This window comes from Molothrus aeneus, chromosome 13 (assembly GCF_037042795.1).
Source record: "Molothrus aeneus isolate 106 chromosome 13, BPBGC_Maene_1.0, whole genome shotgun sequence".
Classification (NCBI taxonomy): Eukaryota; Metazoa; Chordata; class Aves; order Passeriformes; family Icteridae; genus Molothrus; species Molothrus aeneus.
In genome coordinates, this window is record NC_089658.1 from 7,063,417 (window position 1) to 7,088,627 (window position 25,211).

At 38.7% G+C, this 25,211-nt stretch overlaps 1 protein-coding gene across 6 annotated transcripts in view; it reads right to left on the reverse strand.

Annotated features, from left to right (window-relative positions):
* TCF12 (transcription factor 12) overlaps nt 1-25,211 on the reverse strand; it is a 161,717-nt gene that overhangs the window by 69,658 nt on the left and 66,848 nt on the right. For all 6 annotated transcript variants that reach the window (XM_066559088.1, XM_066559084.1, XM_066559086.1 and 3 more), the window contains exon 7: nt 361-425. In XM_066559088.1, the coding sequence (XP_066415185.1) occupies nt 361-425 (65 nt within the window). The remainder of the gene's footprint in view (nt 1-360; nt 426-25,211) is intronic.

Here is a 25,211-nt window from a genome sequence, read left to right on the forward strand (position 1 = left end):
CCAAGCTACTAGTTAAAGACTGAAAACCAAGATGTCAAACTCATAAGCTAGATGTTAGAAAGACACTTCTGAAAATATCAGCTCAAAGGAAATAGTCAACCTATAGTAAAATTAAAAAATTATTCCTCTTTGAGAAAATAAACGTAAATTAATTTCTTAGAATTATAAACATATTAGTTATTTAAATCTTTATCAACAGACACTGAATGTAATCACATGCTAATTATACTTTTTAAGCAGTCAAACTTCCTGTGCATTCAAAACAAACTTTTAAACAATGATCGAAGTATTCTTAGTCTGGCTCATTAGAAATAACCTGAAGAAAATCATCACTCTAAAATGAAGAAACTCTGTACTTACTTGACAGCCAGGCAAGCCTGTATCCCTACCATATAGTGGAAATGGACCTCTGTCAGAGGTTTTTCCTAAAAAAGAAAGAAATTTAAAATTTGGTTATTTTTAAAATTCCCTAGACATCCACATCAGTTGTCCTTTTATGCAATTCAGAAAATCTGTTAGCATTGTAATAAATTTACAAACATTAAGTTGCATGAATAAAATCAGGTTTCTATATCTGTGTTTAACACTCTCAAACAACACTACAGTAATAGATGACATATTTACCTAATAAATTCCTTTTGTAATCAGTCAGATACTATAAAATATTCCTATTCAGTATGTTTAAATACAAAAGCCAAAAATCCATTTTTATTTCCATTATTAACAAGCAAAGGTAAAGACATTTTCAGACATTTCTCCTTCCTACATGAAAGTAACACTTAGCTGGTATCCATCTTAGACAATTAATATACTGAGCAATAAAATCAAAAACCACATGAAAATCAATCAAAAATCTCATTTAAAACACTAAAACTCACATCACCCTTAAACCACAGCTGATTTATTCAGCTCTTGACAGTCACCCCTAAATCTCTTTTTGTTTAACGTACAGATCAGCAGGCACAGAACTCAAGCAATACAACTGGGTAAGACAGCAAATGCAATTTTAGTGGGTAAGCAGCACATGGAGAACACGGTGCAGAGGGCTGCCTTCTGATGTTGCTGCCTCAGGTCACAAGACATTAGCAATGGGTTTGGCAGCTCCAGAAAATCTACTTAGTGCTGTATTTGTTAGGTATGCCACCAAAATGGCATGTTTGTATATGAAAACTCAGTGTGCAACTTCTCCAGTAGAGCTCAGAAGTTGATCAAGCTACACTTTGAAAAAAATCTTTAATAGAAGCCCACGGAACAATGCCAAGCATCAGACACTCATCAAGTTTGTGTGTAACAAAAAGCAGCAAGTGCATGTGCCTGCCCTAATTACAGCACAGTTAGGGCTCAGAAAAACCCTGTACCACCACTCAGAGCCTTATCCAAAGGCAAGCATTAATTAAGCAGATCTACCCATTTGGAAATGAATGCTATCTCACCCAACTAGGCACTCCCTTTGCAAATGATGTGTGTGCTATCCTGTCCTAATAGGAAGAAAAAGTAGCCTCTCTTTCACATTCCCATTTCAGTGATAAATAGCTCCACGTTATTGCAATTGCACTTCAAGAATAGGACTTCCTTTGCTTTTTCTGATTTTTCTCTCTTACTACCAGAAGTCCCTAAATACAATTTCATAAGAGGAAAATCTAAAGTATGCTTTCTGTTCATTTTTAAAGTGCATCTTGTGTAAGCAGGGAGGAAGAGGAAGTCTGAATCTCTTGGAACAACATCTCTGCAAGGTTATCATCATGATAGCTACCAATGGTATGGTCAACAATAGCTTGCTTGAAAAATGGCAGCTCTGCTGTAACAAAGGGAGGAAAAAAGTTAACATTTTTCTGCTGAAGCAATTTGCTTCTAACAATCTATCAAGCACCAAGCAAATAAAATACCTAGCATGCAAAATTATAAGTAGTAGGATGAATCATGCTGTTCATTTTAAACCAGACTCAGCACTTTCTTTCCAGAAAATGAGAATCTCATATCACATGATAAACAACTTTGACTGAAGTATGCAGTATTCCAGGCAGGCTTTAAAACAAATATTTGTACAAGAGTCAATTACAGAGGCTAGAAAAATTATGATTTAAATTATGGTTTGTGTAGCAAGCAAGAAATTGTTAGATAAGAATGCATAAAATTGTGTTATTTAAATGTTATAATTTTAAAGTATGGCAGATTCACATTAAAGGAGAAAAGCTTACTCCAACAGCCCAATCTATAGTAAATTTGGCTCCAAGAAGTGACCAGGAAAAGTCAAAGCTTTCTGATGCTGCAGTGCCTAAATATTTATCAAAAATTAGCTGGGCAAATTAACATTTAATCTGAGTTCAAATGCCCTAACTTTTCTACGAAGGGTTTGGAAAACAACCCAGGATCAACCATGAGAGGGCCTTTCATAGACAGTGTCCCAAACACATTCCCCTTTCAAGCACTTAGGACTCTCAAACTTGTAATAGTGTCATAATATTGAAGGTACACGTTTTTTAAACACTCAAAATTAGGAGTCACACACTACAGCAACACCCACTGTGCCCACACTCAAGTCCTGGCTCCCTCTCAATCCATGGAGCTGCGCCCTGCGGTCCCTGGGGTGGGACTGGAGCAGGGTCAGCAGCTTCATCTCCACACGGGCACAGCACGAGGATGGCACACAGGCGGGTGCGGGATCCTGGGCACCATCAGAGCACATCTCGGACTGCAGTGAAGCCTCTGAAGCCCCAGTGAGAAAACACCAAGGTTTCCCAGCCTGGCCATATCACAGCACAACTTCACGTCCAACACAATGGAAAGGTGATGGAGTACAGACTTCAAACCGCTGTTATCATCTCCACACACTTCAGCTGCTTCAGCCCAGACACAATGCTACTCTCACTATTCAAGCCCTTGTAAGCTAATGCCACAGGTGATGTTTACTTCTCAATAGAAACAGAAAATACTTAGCACTACACTTCACAAGTACTTGGAAGGTGACTAATGTCAGCTTTGAGAAGATGACACTTTCTGGATGGCTCACAAACAGGTAGGTCCCACTCACACTGTGATCAGTGCAGGGGCAGTCCCTAGCATCCAATAAAGTTCATACACATGGCCAAATATATCAAAGCAGAATCCCTTTGGTGGTTTTCAGCTTATGAAATACCTTTCTTATTTACTCATACTCTCTACAGATTGACAGAAGAGAATAAAAACGTAGAGGTTACAGTAAAACCCCAAATTACTGGAGTCCCAGTCCTTGTGAGAATGCAAACTCTAAAAATACAATGAGAGTGAGAGCCAAAGCAGACCCTGAAATGACTTGCAGGCTTACCCCACAAGATTTGCAGCTGAGTCTGTTATGCCCTCTCTCAGGTCTTGTCTCAGTCAGTGCCCACTACACAGACAGCAATAGTCTTTGCATTGCAGCTGGAAATTCAGAAACACCAATGCTCAGCATTTCAGGGACATAAGGACACTTATCACTGTGGCACCCGATATTAATTAAAAGAAGGAGAGCAAAAAACACTATAAATGACAAAATCCTTGTTGAACATCAATTAGAAAGAGAGCAAAAAACACGATTAATGACAAAATCCTTATTGAACACTTTCATTTGCACAGGTTTGTGCAGAGATGGAGGTAAGGTAGTGTGCAGACTTATCAGCTGGGAAGGTAAAGCAGATGCCCAGATGAAGTTGATTTCTCTTCAGATCTGATTTTATTTTCCCAAAACAAAAAAGTCAGAGGCTGCCATTTTAAAAGCAAAATCTATGCCTTGCTTACAAAGTAGGATCATGGTAAACTTTTCTTCAGGTTACATCTTAGTGGCTCTATATACCACAGTTGTGCCTTCCAAGCAGATTTGGAATAAAGCAATAGACATTTAAAACAACTGAGTTGGTGATATGCAAAAATTTTACATTTGCGCAGGTGAATTCACAGGGCATTTGAATCTTTTAATAACTTGGAATTAATGTGTTTTATTGGGCCTTGGGGTTTTTTTTTTGGTTTTTTTTCTTTTTGGTTTTTTGTTTTGTTTTTGTTTGTTTGGTTGGTTTTTTTTGTTGTTGTTGTTGTTTTTTGTTTTTTTGAAGTTTCACTATGGAGTTAACACAAACCCAACCAAGAAAATCCCACTAGGCATTTTGAACCACAAATATTTCCCTGATTAAATTAAAACCCTGACACATTCTCTACCAATTCAAACATTAATAGGCATTTAGTAAACAATTTTTTTCTCTTGCAATCACTTGTCTAAATGTGATATGCTCACAACTTAACACAGCCTTTGAATACCACACGAGGAATTGTCTTCCACAATCCATCTATCCTATAACAGCTGTGCAGCCTAAATACTCTGAACACAGAAGGAACTGAAACAGCAAGATGCAAAGTCATAGTGAGCTGAAAACAGCACTGCATGAACTCAGCTGAGGACTACTTCAGTGATTGTGCTATAAATGCCTGCCAGTATCAAACAGCCTTTTCCCACTGCTTCTAGAAAATGCTTGGCTTATGAGAAGATGACAGAACTCTCAAAAAATTATTTCAATTCCCACAGAATTAACCCTTTACAGACTGAAGATCTGTCTGTGCATTGCTAAGAATTTGTGTGGTTGGCAATATGGAAAGCAACATCTTTTAATGAGCAATGTTTATCATCCAGTATGAATGCCACAGTGACCACAGCTGGCAGCTGCTCTGTTTGTCAGACATGAAGTATGTCTGCCCTACTTGTACAGAGAATCTGCTCTAAGTGAATACTGAAAAGTGTTTTTACAATGCCTAAACACTATTTCTTCAATGGTAACACTTTAAACTGGTCTCTACAGAGAGCCTACCCAAAAATCAGCTTATAAACTTTGTTAACAAGCTTGAGAATTCCTTTTTTTTTCCAAGTTATTAAAGTGGTGTTTTCAGTTTAATATTTCAATTCAATTCAGTTAGAAATCAATTATTAGACTGCTTTCTCTCCCTCCACATCCAGCAAAGTATGTGTCTTTGTTACTCACAGAATGAATACATTCAAACAATTTTTCATATGCAGATCCAATGTAACAAGGAACAAGCTGCACTGGCGCATACAAAAGATGCAAGAAAACCTTCAACAAATTCGATATTTTTCTACTCATCAATATTGCTTTCCAAATTACCATGAGGTAGAAAGTACACAATGCTTATAGAATAAGATTCTGGTAGGTCCACTCTTATTTTTTAAAATTTTGTTGGCATTAAAAATTCTTATTCAGCAATTATTCAGTACAGTGAAAAAATATTATGTTTGGTTAAAACACAAATCCATCTCTGCTTCTAGGACTTCGTGTTTTGCCTTCTTTGAGGCAAGACTGACACATGCAGCCATAAAATTTTTTACTACATATCTATGCATTTCCCACAGAGCAGCAGAGGAATAATTTCTTCCTTTTCTACTGCTACATAGCCTACTCATTAATAGAGGCTGTCCTTGTTTTAGTATCTTCTCTCTAGCATTTTAAAGATCTATAATGCACACATGTATATATTGTGAACACATATAAAAATACAACATGCATTTTTCCTTCTGATACTCGAGCCCCAGAACTCCTGGAAATGAAACAGAGATCTGGAGCAACACAATTAGAAGAAATGGCTTAAAACAAATGACCTCCTATTCTCTTCATGACAATGTTTAAGTATTATTGGCTGATGTGTGCCAAGCATGCTGCTGGCTGCACTGAGGATGTTTAACAAACCAGTGCCAACAAGTGCAGCTGCTGGACTTGCAGCACCCTCCTCCTGTTCATTCCAAGCCAAATTACTCACTCAGCTATGAACAATGAAGCAGCAACACAGAAAAATGCCAAGTGCAAGTGAGATTAGTGATAAACTACAGGATCCCTACAGAGGTCAGTGATTAGCAGGTCCCCAGCCGTAATCACTTTCCTAACCCAGCCTTTATCTCATCACTGCTCCATCTCAGCTCAGACTTCCGACTGCAAGCAGCTTCTCCAGGCAATATCCCTCCAAGTCTTGCAAACTCATCCACACTCACACCTTTTAATAAAGCAGTCAAGCCTACACAATACAGAATGTCTGAAAACTTGTAGGACACATTTTTAACCTGAAGTTTAATAAGTAATTAATACACAATGGAATCCTATTACTGGCAGAATTTTAATAAAGTAACAGAAGAAAAACTACAAACATACTTAAGCCAGAAATGCCATGCCCAAGTGTTGATCAGCAATGCAGTCTCATGATAAATACAATGATCATGATAAAATGCTATGTACCGACTGCAACTAGTGAAAAAATGTCGGTTTTTCCCCCGAATACTGTGACATCTTGTAAGACCAATTTTCCCAGACAGCAGAAGTACATGTTTTAGCAAAACTTGGGTTTTACACTACAGATTTGCTCCCCCCTCCTTTTTTGGCCAAAATTTTGAAAGACTGAGATGATACAAAACTAATGATTATCAAGAAGTAAGAACTATGATTCTAAATGAGATTTATGGGATTTAACAGTCCAATCTCAGGTCTGCCAGTAATCTCCTAGGATTCTCCATGCCATAAATTCTCATTTGTAAGAAGACAGCATCATACTTTTGTTATCAAGTCCAATTACTTATTTGGAGCAAGAACTGCTTTTCACATCCAAATAATCCAAAATGTGAAAAAACTGAAGATGGAATTACCTGTAATCAACTTCCCATTATAACTTTTGCAATTTAGGAACGAATACTGAATTATTGCTTTTGTTAACATTTGGATAAGATGAGCTGGAAAAAAAAAATCAAGTTTGCTTTCCAAAGACTAAAAAGATTATACTTATATATAAGTATATATGTATATGCTTTTATACTTACAGTTGTGTCGCATTTGCAGATGCCTTTCACTGATTGAACCAACCAGGCAATAAATCTCTAAGTATATTTATAAAGATGTTAAACACAGAAGTCAAGGGATTTCTCACAACTTCTTTAACACAATATTTTTTTTCAATAATGTCAGTGTGTGAAGAGGTATTAAAGAACCTGCTTCTCAAAGACATGCCTTTGACACTTCCATCCCATTGATTTGTAAGTACATCTAAGAAAAGATGGAGTATTTTGTCAGTTTGCAGATCACTGCACAGATCTTGTGCTATAAAAACAATTTATTAATGTTCTTATGTACTTCAAATACACAGGAGGTAAGGGTGGACTAAATTCCACATTATATTTGGATTGACCCTATGAACTCGTAATTTATATGCTCATGTCAACTAGGAACATTTCTATTCCAACAGAGGCTGATCCATGAGGGCTCCTTCCCCAGTACTATTCCTGTCCCTCCACTTAGCAGGTTTACTCTGAGCTGAATAACAAATCAAACGTTTGCAAGGCTAAAAGGCACTGAAGTCGCTGGCAGGAAGAATGCACAGCAGTAACTGAGGGAAGAGGGAGGACAAACCTGAAGAAAGAACTTTCTTCTCTTCCTCCCCCAAGCATATGTAGGCAAGTATCTGCAAAGCAAATAATTCCTGAAGAGAATTTCAAATCCTCCACTACTATGTCTACCCCAGGCTAACCTTACCTATCAATGGTAGCACTCTATTAACCCATTATGCGTGCTGCACATAGAGAGAACAGCCAGTGAGACACAGATTAAAAATATACTAAAAATCAGGGAGATCAGGGATATAGAATATGCAGAAGACAATAACCAAAGTGAGTTTGCATGTGAACACACAGCCATTCCACACTGGTATTAGTCATATACATTTACTTAACTCACCTATCCATCCCATGTTTTTCTAGAGAATCCAAGTGTCTTCACTTTGTCAATTAAAATATTTTTCTTTTGTCATCTTCCCCACCTCATCCCCAAGGGATTTAGCTGAAATTCTTAAGTAACTAGCAAAGCTGCTACTTATAGTTAACTTGAAAAGCATCCCTTGCTCTCCTGGTGTGGAATTTGTCCCAGATCTAAGGACAAAAATTACTTTGAACGCCAATTACATTCTTAAGTCTAAAGTCAAGAGGATTTTTTAATTGGAAATGAATAGAGAATCCACACTTTACAACAAAATGCTACACCTGTTTCCAATTAAAAGATTATTTTGGTGACACTACTTACTACAAATTACTAGATTACTTCATATGTGTGTATATATATATATATACATATATAAGTTCTGCAGGTATCTACAGCTTCTCTTACTATCCAAGATCTATTGATTCTCATTTCATGTGAAAAGCCAGCTTGTCAACAAAGAAAGATTCCCCCCTTGCCCATTTTGTGTATAAACACAGGCACAAACAAAACAAACATTTATAACCATCTTCCACAAGGCAAATGCAAATGCATACACTGGTCCTCTGCTGGAGAACACTTCTGACAGTCCTGACTTGAATGATTTGCATAACCTTTTCTAACTTCACCCCTCACAGCCATCTCAATTGCAGAGACAGAGGTTTGCAAAACAGGAATTTGCAATCTGTGGGCTCCAGACCAGTGGTAGCTGCTAAACTGAAGAAAAGAAAAAAACAAACAAACAAACCCAAAAACAGAAAAAAAAACCACCCCAAACAAAAAACCAATGAAATAAAAAACCCCACTGAACCACCAAACAACACAGGAAAACAATATAGAAAACCAAACCCCAAACACACATTAGATGCTGTAACACATTTTGGAAGACAAAACAACATGTTACATGTTTTCTGAGTATTACTTCTTCTAGAAACAATTCCCACAGGTATTACAGAATAACCAAGTTACCTGTTAAAACAAGAGGGGGAATCCTGAGGAGATGGTGCCTTAAAGGAGCCATGTCCTGGTTAGGGGCTGGAAACTCCTGACTATTCACATGCATTATATGAAGGTGCATCGAGCCAAAAGAATGTGAAACAAAAACTCCAGAAAGAATAATTACATAGTCTAGAGTAATGCAAAGTACTTAAAATGCTAGGAGCTTAAAATAGGTGTTCTTCTTTTAGTACAAAAGCAATATTTACAGTATGGGACTTTGGAATGTCCAAAAATTGAAAGCAATCCTCCCAAGCCCTGAACAGATGATAACTGCACAAGAGAACATCACTGTGTGCAGAAATGTAAACTGGTATTGCAGCTACACAGAGAATGAACTCTTAACTATCCACCAAAATAACACTCAAAACCACAGATCTCTCTAAACCATCCCTCATCTGCAGGCACCTTCCATCTCCATGTATTTATGAAAACACCAATACCTTACTGCCAAGGCACCTCCAGGATGAACACTGGATTTTAAATAACAGATTATTTATAAGAGATCAAAATAGGTGTGGGAACGCAACTGAAGAAACATTAAGAATAATAACCCAAGTCCAGACATAGTCAAGGTGATCACAAGTCTCAGGTTTAAAAACACCATGGAACACGGGGAGCTGCTCAATGCACTAAAGACTAAAACTTCATATATCAATCAATCCTACCTCTCTGCTTGGCTACACATGCTTTGCAGAGGCTTTAAATGACCTAAAGCAGATAAGGAAAACACTTTTCCTCAGCATGTTGAGAATAAAAGGAATGCTCATTGCAATATTGGTAATTATTTTATAGAAATGGTGACATGAATAAGAATGATGAAATACTTTCTATTACAACAGCAAGGAGAATGTAAAAGCAATTACTAATGCTCTGCACATCTGTATCAGCAGGTCAAGGTATCCTGACTCCAAAAGGATTAAGTTAATTTTTTTTAAATATATAAACCAAGGGGTTATCTCAGATATTAAGGCTGGTTTTTACTAAGTCTTAGAATATTCATAAAGTGCAAGATCTCTGGAAGAAAGTTTATTTTGTACACTATTTAAAATAAGTAAATAGGATTACCCAAACAATTTATTCCCCTGATAGCAAATCATAAATAATGACATCACCAAAATGGAATTTTATTAATAAAGGATTAGTAGGCTAATGGCAATACTTTTCAATCTGATTTTGTGGGAAAGGTGTGATTTTTTCAGTATAAGCTGGCACAGTACACTATCAATGTACCTGAGTTTTGTAAGTTATATGCATTGATAACAAACTATTTGACAATAAAAGGCTACATTTAAAAAAATTATTTAAAGGAATCACCTTATTACTCTATTAAAATAATAATGCATTAATGGAGTGAAAGCTAGGCATCAGATAATGTTTTAAATGCAACTGGAAACACAACATGACTCAAACCTCACCCCTAGATTTAGTCTCTTTTGCCTTTTTTTTTTTTTTTTTTTTTTTTTTAAAGGATCAGCTTGTCAACCTAAATGTGTTACTGGAAATTCAGAGCTGGCAGATGGAAACAAATGAAGACAGGTCAGTGGAGCGCTCTGAACTGCACTTTGGGAAGCAAACTGCCTCTTATTCAGCCAGGTACAGGACTGAGACCAGGCCCTGCAGTCTGGAACTGGATTTCCCCTTCAGGGGGAGGATAGGAGCTACAGAAACTTTCCACATTCCCCCATTATCCCAACCCTTCCTGTTGGCCTGCCTCAGCACCTCTGCAAAAGGCATTGTGGCCTTGGCAAATCCCACAGGGAACCTCCTGAGGTGTTGACTAGAAAAGGCCAAATGTCCACCCTGGTGCTATGTGGTTATGGTCCCTGAAAGTATTGCAGAGTGAAAATCTTCCTTGTAAGCTGAACTGTATTAATGAGTGAAAGTAAAACCACATGGGCTTTGTGTCTTTTTATCTATTTTACCTGCTTGTACTTCAACTCTCTGGACTATAGAACAGGTTCTGTATATTATTGTGCAAGCCTTTTATACACAAACAAGGATTAATTTCAAAGACATTTCCCATTTCATACCTAGCTGTTATCTCTGCTCTGTAAGCTTTCAACTACACTTGATATCAAACAGTCATAAACACTTATAAAACACTTTTCTTGATCCTGTTCTAAGTAACTCATCTAAGTCTCAGCATCTGAAGCACCTATTTTACTTCTCATGCAGTTTTTTCAACTTAAATTTACCTTTTTATCACTCTCCCTGCATCTATAATTCTGTTATTACCAACTATGCAGTGTATATGGAACCTTTCTTGCTTAAAGTTTTATCAGCTTGGAGGAAAACACAGAGCACACCCTAAAAGAGTTTTTACAGACTGTAATTTCAGAGATGCAGTTGGCATACTTGAAGGCAGGACCACCATTCAGAGGAACAGAAACAACCTAGAGGATTGGGCCAACAGGAACCTCATAAAATTCAACCATAACAAATGTAAAGTCCTGCACCTGGTCTGGAGCAGCCCCTTGCACCAGTGCAGACTGGGGTCTGGAAGGGGCAGCTGCAGGTGAGACAGCATGGGCAGAGCAGTGACCATCCACCTCTGCCCAGCACTCCGTACACCAGATCAAAATACTGCACCTAATTTCCAAACCCCCAGTTAAAACAAACAAAACAAAATCCCAACAGCCCACAAACACCAACCAATCAGCCCTAAGCTAAAGAGCAATAAACAGAAAGAAACCCAGTGCTTTCACCGGATGCAAGGGTTTCTTTCTTTTTACCAGAATCACATCCATTCGAGAATCCTGGATTCTGAAATCTTGCAACTGGCAATTCTGCCCCCAACTTCCAACAGGTCATATTACTTCCAATTTCTTCAGCTTCCTTTTGCAATGACTTCATGTATCTATTTTTGTATCTCTTTTTCTGTATTGATTTCTCTTTATCTCTTACGTATACCTTTCCCTCAGCACCAAAACTTAGTGAAATAAGTTTAAGCTTTCCAATTCAACTGAATTAAGTCCCTTAATTATTCATTACATACTGGTTCTGCAAAAATGCTCATGCATTTAAAAACCCACACAACACTGATCTGTACCTCTTTCCTTCTTTGCCCATGAGAGCACTCTCCTGGATATCCGGTCTCTGCAATGAGTTTATGATTTGCACTCTGCTGTACAAAACAGCAAATGATTCTGAATGATGACCAAAACTATCCTCCTTTAGGCAAGTCACTTGGAGAAGAGTCATAAAAAGGATTAAGACTTAAGATATTGAAATATCTGGGTTTCTCCATTTCTTTAAATCAAAAATTGTGTAGTTAAGTAAAACACGGAAACATTGTAGGAGTTCCATGCCACAGCTGTATCTTGAAACCTTCACTACCTCTGGGTTTATTTAATTCACACATATATTCTAATTTTAAAAAACCAAAGCAGTACCGAGGTCATTTAAATTGCTGCACTTTTACTTCTAGGGTTATATTCACAAAGTCTATTTTAAGAACTGCTTTGGAAGCAACTGATGTTTTATGCAGTGAACTGCTATTTTCCCAGATGAATAGAATATCCATTCTTTGGCTCACAGTTTCCATGACACTAAAAACAAAACATTCATCGGCAGCAGCTCAGTGTTTGATGGTAAATGCAGCTGCAGCTCACAACAGCTCGCAGTGTACCTCAGCCCGCCACAGCTGAACAGAGGCACTGTATTTCCCCAACGCAATTTCATTGTTTTACAGACAAGCCTTTTCTTGCCAAACTCAAACATTTCAAATCCTGCTGCTGTTCTGTCTTGAAATGAAAAGTTATTCAATTCTGTAAGTAATGATACTAATGCTAAGTCTTCCAAATTACCGAACAAAGTACATAAGCAGAAACACAGCTTCGGTGGCAGGAGCATCTGCCCCTACAGTTAAAATGAAAATTTTTGGCCAAAGAATTTCAAACTTTCTTCCTTGATACAATTCCAACTCACTTGCTTCAAGTAAGCTGTTGAAAATAAATTACAGGGGCAATTTAAAAACTGGTAAATGGAGAAAGTCACATGGCAGTCCAGAACTGCTTCCCTCCCCAAAAAGGAGCATTAAAGTGTGCATGTCTCTTTAGAACAAAGACAGTCTTCTGTTTTAGGGCAAGATACAAGACTTCCACTCGCTAGTAATTTAATCCTGCCCCATATTAGCTAACTTTTCATCTGTTTGAGATCCAGTTTAGGTATATGGTCACTCCCCTTTTCACACTGGTCAGCACACCACTGTTAAACAAACACCGAGACTTAATCACGTTGGTTTGATTCTGAAGGTCTCATTGAAAACAGGACCTAATCAATACTCCACATTTATTAGGAGTAGGTTTAGGCACAAATTCTGTAAAGCAACTAAGCACACACATATCTACTTCCAAGTATTCAAATGTTCTAAATTCAGCAGGGATTTCTCATGTGAACTACACACTCAGGAAACTGATAGGGGACTGCAGGCAGATCACAGGGAAATCTGACAAAGGAAAACGCATCGTCTCAGCCAACTCTTAATGGAGTTCTTAAGAAATTCTGTCAAAACTACGGGAAATATTGAAAAAGTACTAAGTTAACACTAACCCGTTGGCAACTTAACAGTAGTGCTATTATTAGCTAGATATTAATTTCTGTTTTTTCTATAAAATACAGTCCACCTTGTCTAGGGCAAAAACAAAGTGATGGCTCGCAGCACGTCGCGTTTGGAGCAGAGGGGAGCCAGTAGCGCCGTGTGGCTGTGACAATGCCGGCCGGAGGGAGGACAGCGCCGTCCGGGGTGGGTGGCGAGGGGGGAAGTGACAAAGCCGTCCAGGGGAGGGGGTGGCAATGCCGGCCGGAGCAGGGGGTGGCAATGCCGGCCGGGGCAGGGGGTGGCAATGGCGGCCGGGGCAGGGGGTGGCAATGCCGGCCGGGGCAGGGGGTGGCAATGCCGGCCGGGGCAGGGGGTGGCAATGCCGGCCGGGGCAGGGGGTGGCAATGCCGGCCGGGGCAGGGGGTGGCAATGCCCACCGGGGGAGGGGGTGGCAATGCCCACCGGGGGAGGGGGTGGCAATGCCGGCCGGAGCAGGGGGTGGCAATGCCGGCCGGAGCAGGGGGTGGCAATGCCCGCCGGGGCAGGGGGTGGCAATGCCCGCCGGGGCAGGGGGTGGCAATGCCCGCCGGGGCAGGGGGTGGCAATGCCCGCCGGGGCAGGGGGTGGCAATGCCGGCCGGGGCAGGGGGTGGCAATGCCCACCGGGGGAGGGGGTGGCAATGCCGGCCGGGGGAGGGGGTGGCAATGCCGGCCGGGGGAGGGGGTGGTGGCAATGCCCGCCGGGGGAGGGGGTGGTGGCAATGCCCGCCGGGGCAGGGGGTGGCAATGCCCGCCGGGGAAGGGGGTGGGAATGCCGTCATGCCGTCCGGGGGGTGGTGGCAGTGCCGTCCGGGCAGCGGAGGCGGCCCTGGCGCGTTCCCGCTCCCCGCGGCGCGGCCGCTGCCGTGCCCAGAGCGCCCCCTCCCGGCGCCGGGCGTGCAGCGCACGGAAATGTCACGGACAGCGCGGCTTTGCACCGGCGCGGACCGAGACTCCCTCACGACCGAGTCCCTTTAAAGGGCAGCTCAGTAAAGAAAAACAGTAGTGCAAAGGCTGCAGCAATAGTTAGTAATAAATCATTAGCGAAACAAAAATTAAATCATTGCTCTTTATACCCAAACCATTGACTTCAACTTGAGATTCAGCAGGCCCTTGAGGATCAAAGAGGGTTAGGGCAGCTTACTGTCAGAGGCCGCTGGAATTCACTTGCAAGCATTACTCTTCATAAATTTCTATTGATGGCCTTTCTACTGACAACTTACTGGACTTTTATCACATCCTTGCACTAAGCCATTAACAAGGCCGGATTATAAATGCACTCCCCACAGGCCACTATGCATTACAAGACCAGGAAAAAAGTGAAGCTTGCTTTTGTAGCTTTTCCAGGACCTGAGTAAGAAAAATACACATAGAGTGCAATATTCTTATTGCCACCAGCAATTGCACCTTGACAGAACTCTAGTTCTGGAGTGTAATCCGTGTTGCAGGTAGTCACCACTGTAACCTAGGAAGAACATTCATGTTCTTCTGCAAATAGAAGTTCCTGCAGAAGTCCTTTGGTGGGCTGGTAAATGCTTATACAGGACACAAATACTACTTCAAAATTTCAATTTTATTAAGTGTTTCCTGAGGTTTTGACTCTTTTTTTGCTTCTGAAGCTTAAAAGGAGACAAGAAGTCCAGAATCTGGCAGAAAGAGTCAACTCCCCTTACAGTTCCTGGAAAGAATTTTCTTATCTATATATTTAAATTCTTCAAGTTTATTGCAACACTGGTGCACATTTCCCTATCCTAGTGTTTCCCAAACAGCAGACAATAAATTGAAGATCCACCATCTGACTGGTATATCAGAGATAATGTTTTTGCTCCTTTACATCAAATATGGTGCCAGTTTTATTGAAAATATTCAAGATAAATCCATGTGTTTTCCTGAGACTGTCTTTTGTAGCTGTAGTGGCAGTAGCAAATAAGGGACTTCATAGAAAGAATACAAGCAACTATGTCTAAGTCCATAGTAAAATCCCACCTGTTTGTAATTATCACACACCCAGCCAGGCATGCAGGGGGAAGATGAATGAACATAGAGAAGCTTTTTCAAGTATAATTTGCAGCATGAAAACCTGAAAGAAACCCCACATCTTAAGCTACCACAGATTCTTCATAGGTTCTTTATAGGTCAATAGTTAGTGATCCTTTTTATTGCTCCCTTCTCAAATGCTGATTCTTTATAGCTATCTACCTTCTGAAACTTTGGATAATGTCTAAAAATGCTAAACTGTAATATCAACGTATTAAGTCAGTGACAAGGGAGGAAGACTGGACAGACAAACAGCACCTATTATAATCACTACCAGCATCTGTCTTGCCCAACCATGAACCATGTCTTGTCCATCTGCTCAGGTACTTACCTCTTTTTCAAGAGATAATTGGAAAAAAATTAATAAATTCTTATCCATGAGAAAGTGGTTAAAAAAAATTACAGCAGCTATATTGGATACAGAAGGTCAAAATTCAGAGTCTCAAAAAATAGTGTTTTAAAAGAATCTCCAAAACTGATAGCTAAAAAATGGCTGCTTTTCAAATAGCAAACCACCCAATTTTATTTGAGGTATAACTCAATCATAAGTGCACAGGAATGCTGAAGCCAGGTCATGTAGCTCTACTTGAAATCCTAAATATGGATTTATGACCCTGATCCTTCAAACAGCTACATACATGCTTAATGGGATTATGTGTGCTTAAAGTCTCTTAGATGCAGAAGTATTCATAAAATTAGGACTTACCTTGGGCATGTAGATCAGTAGGACACATTAGATTTATACTGACTTTTGTTATATTTGTAAGACATTTGGGCACTTCTTATTATATGAGGTAAACACAGAAGTAGAATTATTTCAGCAGTATTTTCTTTGCAGTATCACAAAAAGCTTAGAAGGATTATTATTTTCCTAAAAGAAAGCAGAGTACTATGGGAGCACTACCAAAGCACCAGAAATGCTAATTAAGTGGTCACTTTGCTTATGATAAAAACAGCCTTGAAGTAAAAATCAGAGATATGTTTTAAATAGCTTTTTTCACACTATCCTAGAACATTACGTATTTCTAGAACTGGAGCTGTACTGAAATATTCTGAAAAGTGAAAGCACTTGAAATATTATTTCAACAATTGTGTGCATGTGTGTGTAAGTAACAACACTTCACCTATGCACATTTCAGTGTATCCAAAACACTTCAGCTACATACATGCTAAGATCTTTCTTCCCTGAATAAGACCCATTCTTTACCACTTTTTAATTCTTTTTTTAAAAGTCTTCCCCCCCCCCCCCCCAATTACAGGCAGGAAATAAAAAGAAACGCAACTCTTTTATGTAAAGTAAATCCATCTGGATGTTTGCTGCATCCTATATTATAAACTTGTGATCCCCAACCAGAATGAGTTATAGTGAAGCTGCAGGCAAAATTGTCTCCATATACCACAATCCATTATCCCTGTCAAGTTAATGTTCCATGTTGAGCCATATGGCGTGGGTACACACTCAACAAAGGAAATTCCTTAAACTTGTTATAATCAGCACTTACAGTCATCCAAAAAAACTGACATAAACAGCTTTATTGTGTTTTGTTCATTTCAGTTGATATCCATGACAAAAAGAGGAAGCTTCAAGGGGAGAAAAAAGAAAAAGAAAAAAAAAAAAGAGGGAGGAGGCAGTAAAGTTGCAATAATAAAAAGGGAGGGGAAGAGACAGAGACTGTACATTTCATAATTACACAACATTTTCCTTACCAAGTGATTTTCAATTACAATAAAGCTCAAGACTCCTGACACTGATACGGTGTGCCAGATTAAGAAGAGACAAAAAACCCCCAAAATCCTACATCAATACCTCATTTTCAAGGTAAATAATACATTCTATAGTTTCAAAGTGCCTGACTCATGCAAAAGATTATCAATTTAAAAAAATGTGAATAATTTTTAGTTTTCCTGACTTGGGAAAAAAGGTTTGCCTTCAGTTGTTATATAATTATCAAGAATTTAACAATCCTTCATTAGCAATATGGCAATTTAAGTAAATATCTTTCTATGCATTAAGTGTAGGTCACAGATGAATTAAGGACTCCCAGAAGCCTCTGCTACCTGGCACAACCCATCACATCAAGCCTAAGTCAAGGTACAAGTAGAGCAGAACTTCATTCCAGCCCCCGCAGTGACAACAATAAAACGCTGAGAAAACACACTATCAAATACTGAACTCAGCATCAATTTCTGTTAATTACAGCCTTGTCAGCAACGTGATTATTCAAACAGCTCATGCAAATGTTAATGAGTCCTTATTTGCATATTTATTTTTTCCTTTGTTGAAATGTCATTGATTATTACATTCTACAATGATGAATGCTGCTGATGATGTGCTCTGATATGTAATTAGTCATTAAGTGGAATGAATAGATCAATTATGAAAAAGGAGTGAGATTAAGAAATATCAAACAAGACCGCCCAATGTAACCATAGAATTTTTTTTAAAGGAACTAAAATAATTTCTTGGCATTTAAAGTGCAACATCAGTAGTTTTCAATAAATAAACTACTACTTTCCTGAGGTTAAATAAGATCTTCCACATGCACTGCTACTTGGGTAATCTAATTACAATAGCAGAGCGCTTTTGTAAAATCAGTAAGAAATCTGCAGTGACACGTAGGTTTTGGGGTTCGGTTGTTGTATCCTGTCCCTCCTCCAGTTCGTATTTTTTAGGAGAGCTGCTCATGATCCCCCTGAGCCTCTCTGATCTCTGAGCAGGGCTGAGAGCAGCACTTGCAGCAGCCCCACTTTGTTCACGAGGCGAAGCTGAGCGCTGCCTTTGCCACTGCCTGCTCCGAGTCCCCAGCCAGCACTCGCGGCTTGCGCATGAAGGGGAAATGGGAGAGAAGAGGAAGGAAGGAAAAAAAAACCCTAACAAAAAAAACACATTACTGCAGACCAGATGGGAACATTCCACATGACCAAACCAATCAATCACCTCGGTGGGGCGCAGGTGCAACACAGCCGTGTAGCAACACACCATTTCACAGTCTATCGGGCACAAACACATGGTCACCAATCAATGGCACCCCCAGGACCTGGGGGGGAGGCTCTCTCGAGCCTTACTGGTCCATGCCTGATGACTTCATAATCACACATCATTTCATTCACTGGAGGATACAAACCAGCATTCTAATAACCTTCCCCCGAAACCGGTCATGTTGTGCATATTAATAGAGTGCTGGGTAGAGCTCAACCACCGGCTCCACGCTGCAATTCGAGCAGAGCCTGCAAGAAGGAAACAACCTGAAGCTAAGAACTTCTGCCCGAGGAAGGAGTCTGCTCAGACCAGATCAATGGCAACATTATTCATTTTGCCAAAATAAACTCTGCATGACGCTCGCACCTTTCACCAAGCCACCCTTGAACAATAGCAAGCAAGCAGAGATAAAGGACAAAGCAGGATGAAAAATCAATGAAAGAATGTGCTGCTGGACTAAATTATGAAACAAACAGGAACACCGGTAACAACAACAAAAAAGAAAAACTATTTTAAAAATCATTGATATGCTTACCAATGCTCTCAGGGAAAGAATTAATTTTATTTCTTTTAGGCCAAGTATCACAGATTAGTTTTAAAACAAGCAGATAAAGTACACAATGCGGTGTGATCCCGACACACCAAGACTTGGATCAGAGCACTAGCTGCTTTTGACTAGTTCACAAAAAAGGTCAATTACAAATGGTAATTTATGTTTGTGTTATTGATGACTCAGGAGTATAATAAACATTACGGACATAAGGATATGGTGACATTTTTGCCAGAGCATATCACACTATACTGTTAAGTATTCACACTGTTAAAAAGATACTTGGGAAACAAATGTGATAAGGAGCACATCTTCTCTGGAATTACATTGCACCTTGGGGCCAAAAGTCAAATGAGTTGAAACTGAAATGTAAAAGACTAAACAAACTACTAATACACACAGATAATGTTTAGAATGCTGTAAGTGCCCAGGTAGGTAGGACTCCCCCATTTGGTACCAAAGCAAAGAGCTTAGTTTTACTTATGTATTTCTTAAACTGATTATATGGAGAGCAGACACCTCTAAATTTTACAGTTAAAAATTATGCAAATGTAGCATCGACTGAACCAACTCAGTTTTGCTTTTGGGCATAAATTCCTGAGAACTTGAAAAAATAAGTATGTAGGCATGATAAGAGAACAGTTCTTAGGTTGCACTCTGAAGCACTACATGTTGCTTTAGGTCGATGGCAATTCCTCCTGGCCTGTCTGGGAGGCTACACAAAGGAACTACAGCATAATTTAATTCATTAATACAAGGAGAGGGAGAAAACGTCACAAGCAACAAGCACACTTTTTTATGGTTAGCATCCAGGTAATCTGGTGATTTGTGGTGCTGCAGGCCTTCTAATCTTTCCTTGACTTCCTCCCTTCTCTATTTCAAAGATCTCAAGGAAATGCACAGAAATATTTATATTTTGTTAACAATTCAGAGTCTGGGTATGATTCACAGAATCACAGGGCCAAATCCGAGTCCTGTAATCCAAACCCTACACACAGTAAAAAGGTGGCACACTTGGTGTTACACAGAAGAGCATGAAAGGGTTAAAAAACAAACATGAGTATTATCAAAGGAATATTCACATCCTTTTGCAGAATTATGGTGACCAGAAGCAGAGGAAGTGTTCTTCCTCATTAGAATACAAAAATCATTAATCAATAAATTATTAAATTAAGGGCCTGATGACTGGTTCTATTCCGGGCACTTACAGAATGCTAATTACTGCAGTGTTAGGGGAACCTATAGTGTTAAAATCAGAATTTCTCCTTTAATAAGATCCATTTTTTAGATTAAATTCAGCTCCTTTTATTTTGAAAGCTCTTGAAAAGAAATGAAAATGTCATATAATGAATTAAGTACTAATATTCACTACACTTCATATGCAACACAGGGAAAGTTGATGGCTATGCTACAGACTTGACATCTCTTAAGAGCCAAAAAACTAACAGCTGGTGACATTCCCAATGGAAAGTGCTGGGAGGAGTTTGACAAAGAATGTCATCCAAAATCAAAGAGCCTCAGCAAAGCTTACCCTTACCTGGGAACATTAAATAAGATGGAGAACAAGGGGACAGCGCACGTCTCCAGGTCCATCTGAGCATCTCTCTTCCCTTCCCTGTGCTAAAATTCTGCCTGAGTGAAGCCAAAACCACAGGGAACTCTGGTGGGCAGCATGAACCAGCCACTAAACCTCTTCTAGTGCTCAGACAAAACCAGCTTCTCATCAACAGGATGGGAAAGCAACGGGGCTTGGCTTGCACTTGCTTGTGCCATAATTGCACCTTTAAAAGGCTCAGCTCAACACATGGGAACTAGAGCACAACAGGATTAGGATTCATCAAAGACACTTCAAAAGAAAGGGTATTCCAAGATGGCAAAAGGTGGTGCTGCTTGTGAGCAGGGGATTTCCACAAGGACAGCATGAAATGCACCAGACATACATTTTAGTGAACCTCTGAGAAGAGTTTTTATAAAATGCATGGCACAGGTATCAGGGATCTAATTGTTATGTTAGTTATATAGGCTGTAAGGACCTCAGGATGAACATGAACAGATTTTAATCAATTTGTTGAGATCAGTGAGGGAATCATGACAATAGTAACACAAATTTTAATCCATAAAGATGACTCCTGAAGCATTTTCTACAGCAAAGGACTCCAATGAAGCTTTAGTTATATTATAATATTATATATATATATATATATATATATAAAAATATAATTCTTATCCCCAAAATATACAGAAGCAAAGTTATGAATAAAACATTATATATAATTCAAAAGTATATAATGTATAAATTAAGAAATTAATCTTGCAAAAAGTAGCTTTGATAAATTCATTCACTAAAAATCAGAAAAGCACCAGTGTTTGGAAAGAGGGAGCTAGAAGTTAATGAACAAAACAGTTATAAAAAACCAAAAACAACCTCATCTTATCAGTGCAGTATTCTAAAGGGATTTCTTTAAAAAGTACTCACAGCATGAAAAATAAGGCAAAATTAATATTTACAATAATCATAAGCAAGAATGTGTGGAAGCTTATGACAGTTGATAGCTAAGACTGAGAGTTCTACAATTTCTTGATGAAAATGGTTAAATGGCAGGGAGGCAATGCAAATGTTACACTAACAAGAGACACACATTTGCCCAATATTAAAAGAAGCTTTAAAAGATTCATTCAATGAATGAAACTTAAAACTGAAAGCACAGCTCAAATTAAGAATCTACTTCCCTCCATGAAAGCAATTCTTAAAAGAATTCAAATCTAAAGAAAATCTTCAGTGCTACTAAGAATTTTCTTCAACTACTGCAGAAACATTCAAACCCAGCTCCATTGAATGCTCTGAAGTTTAGATCCTGCCTAAGTGCTCCCTTCTATCTAATCAGCTATACTGACGTTACTCAGCTTTATCCAGGGTCAACAAAAATGATTCATTTTGTGTTTTGCCAAACTGGACTCCTTATGATCAGCTGTTAGCGTCAAGCTGTCTGATTTCCATTCAGGCTTCACAGCTGGATTCATCATAAAAAACCAGAATTTTAAACCTTGGGCAAGCATAGCTGGCTTTGACTTCCAAATAAGCATTTTTCTAACTAATCATGCTATACTTTCAGGTATTAAATAAGACATTCATTCCAATACAATTTTTTTTCAATGTGACACAGACTGCATCTATTGAAGAGCTGCAAATGTAAAGAAGGTAACAAAACCAAAATCTTTAATGAGCAAAAAAGAATCAGGACAAGAACTAAGAATTTATCTTCTATAGGTAAAAACCTCCTTGCAAAGAAGTGTTGGAATAACATGGAAGAGGGTGGGTGTGTTTTCACTTTTTTTGCAAAAGCTATGAGGAATATTTTGGGCACTTTTTCAGTAGTTACTGAGCTTGTTCTTAAAGAGTTGGTATCTTTTACATCTTCAACAAAAAGGATTTCCAAGTTATGATAGAGAAAACATATACACTGCTCAGAGCTATTTTGTATTTAAGAATGGACTTGGTAGTGAAAATATCTTTTGCAAGATGGATAGTTATTAAAAAAAAATCAATATCCACAAGGGAAAAAAGGTAAGTCTGTGGATTTTTTTAAAATTTATATTTGTCATCCAAAAAAGAAAACAGATGAGCAGTTCTCCCATCAATGCTTATTTAAGCAAATATTTGAAAAGGGTCAACAGGACAGAAAGGAGGAAGGAGGTTTAAGTTAGAAAAGGTGGTTCTTTGTACAACTGCAGAAGATGAACTACGGCATCTAAGAATTGGTAGTTACATTGCCACCCACTGCTGAGATCTGCTCATGAATTTTCTCAGGGGGAAGGAGTAGAGCAGGCGAAGGGCCACGTCCTCCTCACAACAACAACAGACCTTGAACGGGCTACAGAGGGAGCCAGGGACTCCACTGGTCACACGGGAAGGACAGAACACAGCAATGCATATTATCATAAAGACACCAAAGGCAAAAAGGCAGGAAGGGTAAGAACATAAATAATTAATAATAGTTTTTTTAAAAGAAGCTAAAAATACAATTTTCTTTCTGTAATTTGTCACTTCTTATGTCTTATTTTTGATGTATTACTTCTACAGATTTGTCACAACAAAGTGCTCAATGCATGTTGTTTTAGCCCGCTGAATATGAAAAATTAATAACCAGATATGAATTTAAGTTTACCTACCACAACTTTTGAATTATTTAAAATGCATTAATTGCTCTTTAAATCCTAAAAACATTTAAAACATATATATTTTACATGTTCTTCTTGGAGTGGTCCCCCAAGCTCCCCACAGCAAATTTATGGACCTCTGAAAGGAAACAATAAATCAATCAGATACCTGTTCAATATCTTGAAACTTCAGGTTTTATTACCAGCTGCCACTAATCCTTTCTCCCAGGCCAATACAACCAAAGAACATCCAAAGAGGGACACAATCAGGAAAGCCATGAAATTCATTATGGCAATATTTTTAAAAAAGAAATTAAAAAGGGAAAATCTAGGAAAACGCATTTTGGATGGTATCCTGCAGTTACAATCACTTGATTTAATAATGATTCTCATGCAAATTAAATTTAAAAAAATAAATTCAAACAAAATACCATCTTTTTAAAGCTAAACTACTTCTCTGCATATGTCCCCTTTTATAATGTACTGACAGAAATAAAATGTGAAAAAGTTAGGATTTAGTACTTTGCAAAGTGGTCACAGCACAGTTAGCTCAGATGGCCAGTTGAACAGAACATCCTCAGGGAGACAGAGCCACCCCAGAGGCTTTGTGGGCAGAAAATCTTTAGGCAAAGTGATTCATCATGTGTGGCAAGACGACTGTGACATCTAAAGATTCTTGCCTTGAGCAGCATGGTACATGCTACAAGGGATCAAGCATTCTGAAAAACATCCGCACACATCTCAGAAGCTGCAGTAGAAAGGACATGTTTCAAATAACAAAATACTGGGCACTAATAATGTGTATGTGAATTTGCTTTTTGCAGTGAAAAACTGCAAAGTTCTCCTTCAAGCCATGCTGTTGACCTAACACAGAAATAAGCAAATTTTTACTAATTTTGCACTCCAATTATTCCAGGTCTAATTTTATCTTCTGGCTCATATTCCTTCCTCCAATGTATCTAAGCTTTAGTCCTGCTTTAATATTCTTTAAAAGTTGGCCATCAATGAATTATTATTTTTCCACTTTAAAATGTATTTTCCCATATTGGTTTTTATTATTCTCTTGTTTTTGCACCACAACTTCTAGCATTTCTAACAGAATATTAGTGAATGCATTACTATACCTCATTCCAAAATGAAGTTTTCATCTTCCAATAATCTGTCCTGTGAAGGGGAAAACTTACACTACTACACAGCACTCCTGTTCAGAATCTGCAGTTAAAGACTGCTTAGAAGATGCCAATTTTGAGTATAGAAATGTCTCACAAACAAAGAAAAATACCCATGTTGGAGAAAGACTCCTCTACCCTGGTGTCCCAGCAACAGCACTGGCCTCTAACAGGTGCACAGAGAAAGAACCACAAAAACCCAGAGAGAATGTGAAAAAATCATCTGGTCTGGACTTGAAGAGTCAGGCATTATAGCCTGGTTGTATCACAGGGCAAGTAACAGAGCATAAGCAGTTTTAGAATCTACCTTGTCTTTATATTTAAGATGATGGAAAGAAAAAGAAAAGAAATCTTTACAAAGGGCAACACATCTGTGCAAAACCACATAAAAATGGTCTTTTCTTAAGAGAGGCAAAACAAGTCAACAGAGCAAGGCAGACAGACAAGCCAGGTAAAGACAGGAAAAATCCCAACGTGCAGCTGAGCACAAGCCTTATGAAAGTGCTCAGGTGGAACAGTGTACTGATCCAGATGGGTGCATTCAAGGGACAAAAATACAAGTTTAACCACAAAGTAACACTACAGTAAAATTATACTCTACAGATTTGAGGACAGATGATTCTATTAATGATTTTAGTGCAAATTAAAGTTTACATTATTTCCTACCTCTGAGGCTTTGGCAGTTTTTGAAGAAAATAAACTGGACAATGACACAATTACATTGCATTACCAAATAAGAAAGCAACATAAAAGTACCATCAAGGAAGTAGGAGAGATCAGTAGAAGGGCAACAGCAACTTTAAAAACACAGCTTTGAGTTCAATAACAGAGCTGAAACTGATTATCAAGGGAATAACAATGCTTGAGAGCACAGGTTAAAAGAAGAAAAAGAGTTACTGGGGTCTGGATAACATTTTCTCCTGATGAATCACTGCCTTTCCATTTGGTGTTTTATTGCACATTGGTTTACTGGCATTTGCACTATGTCTCTA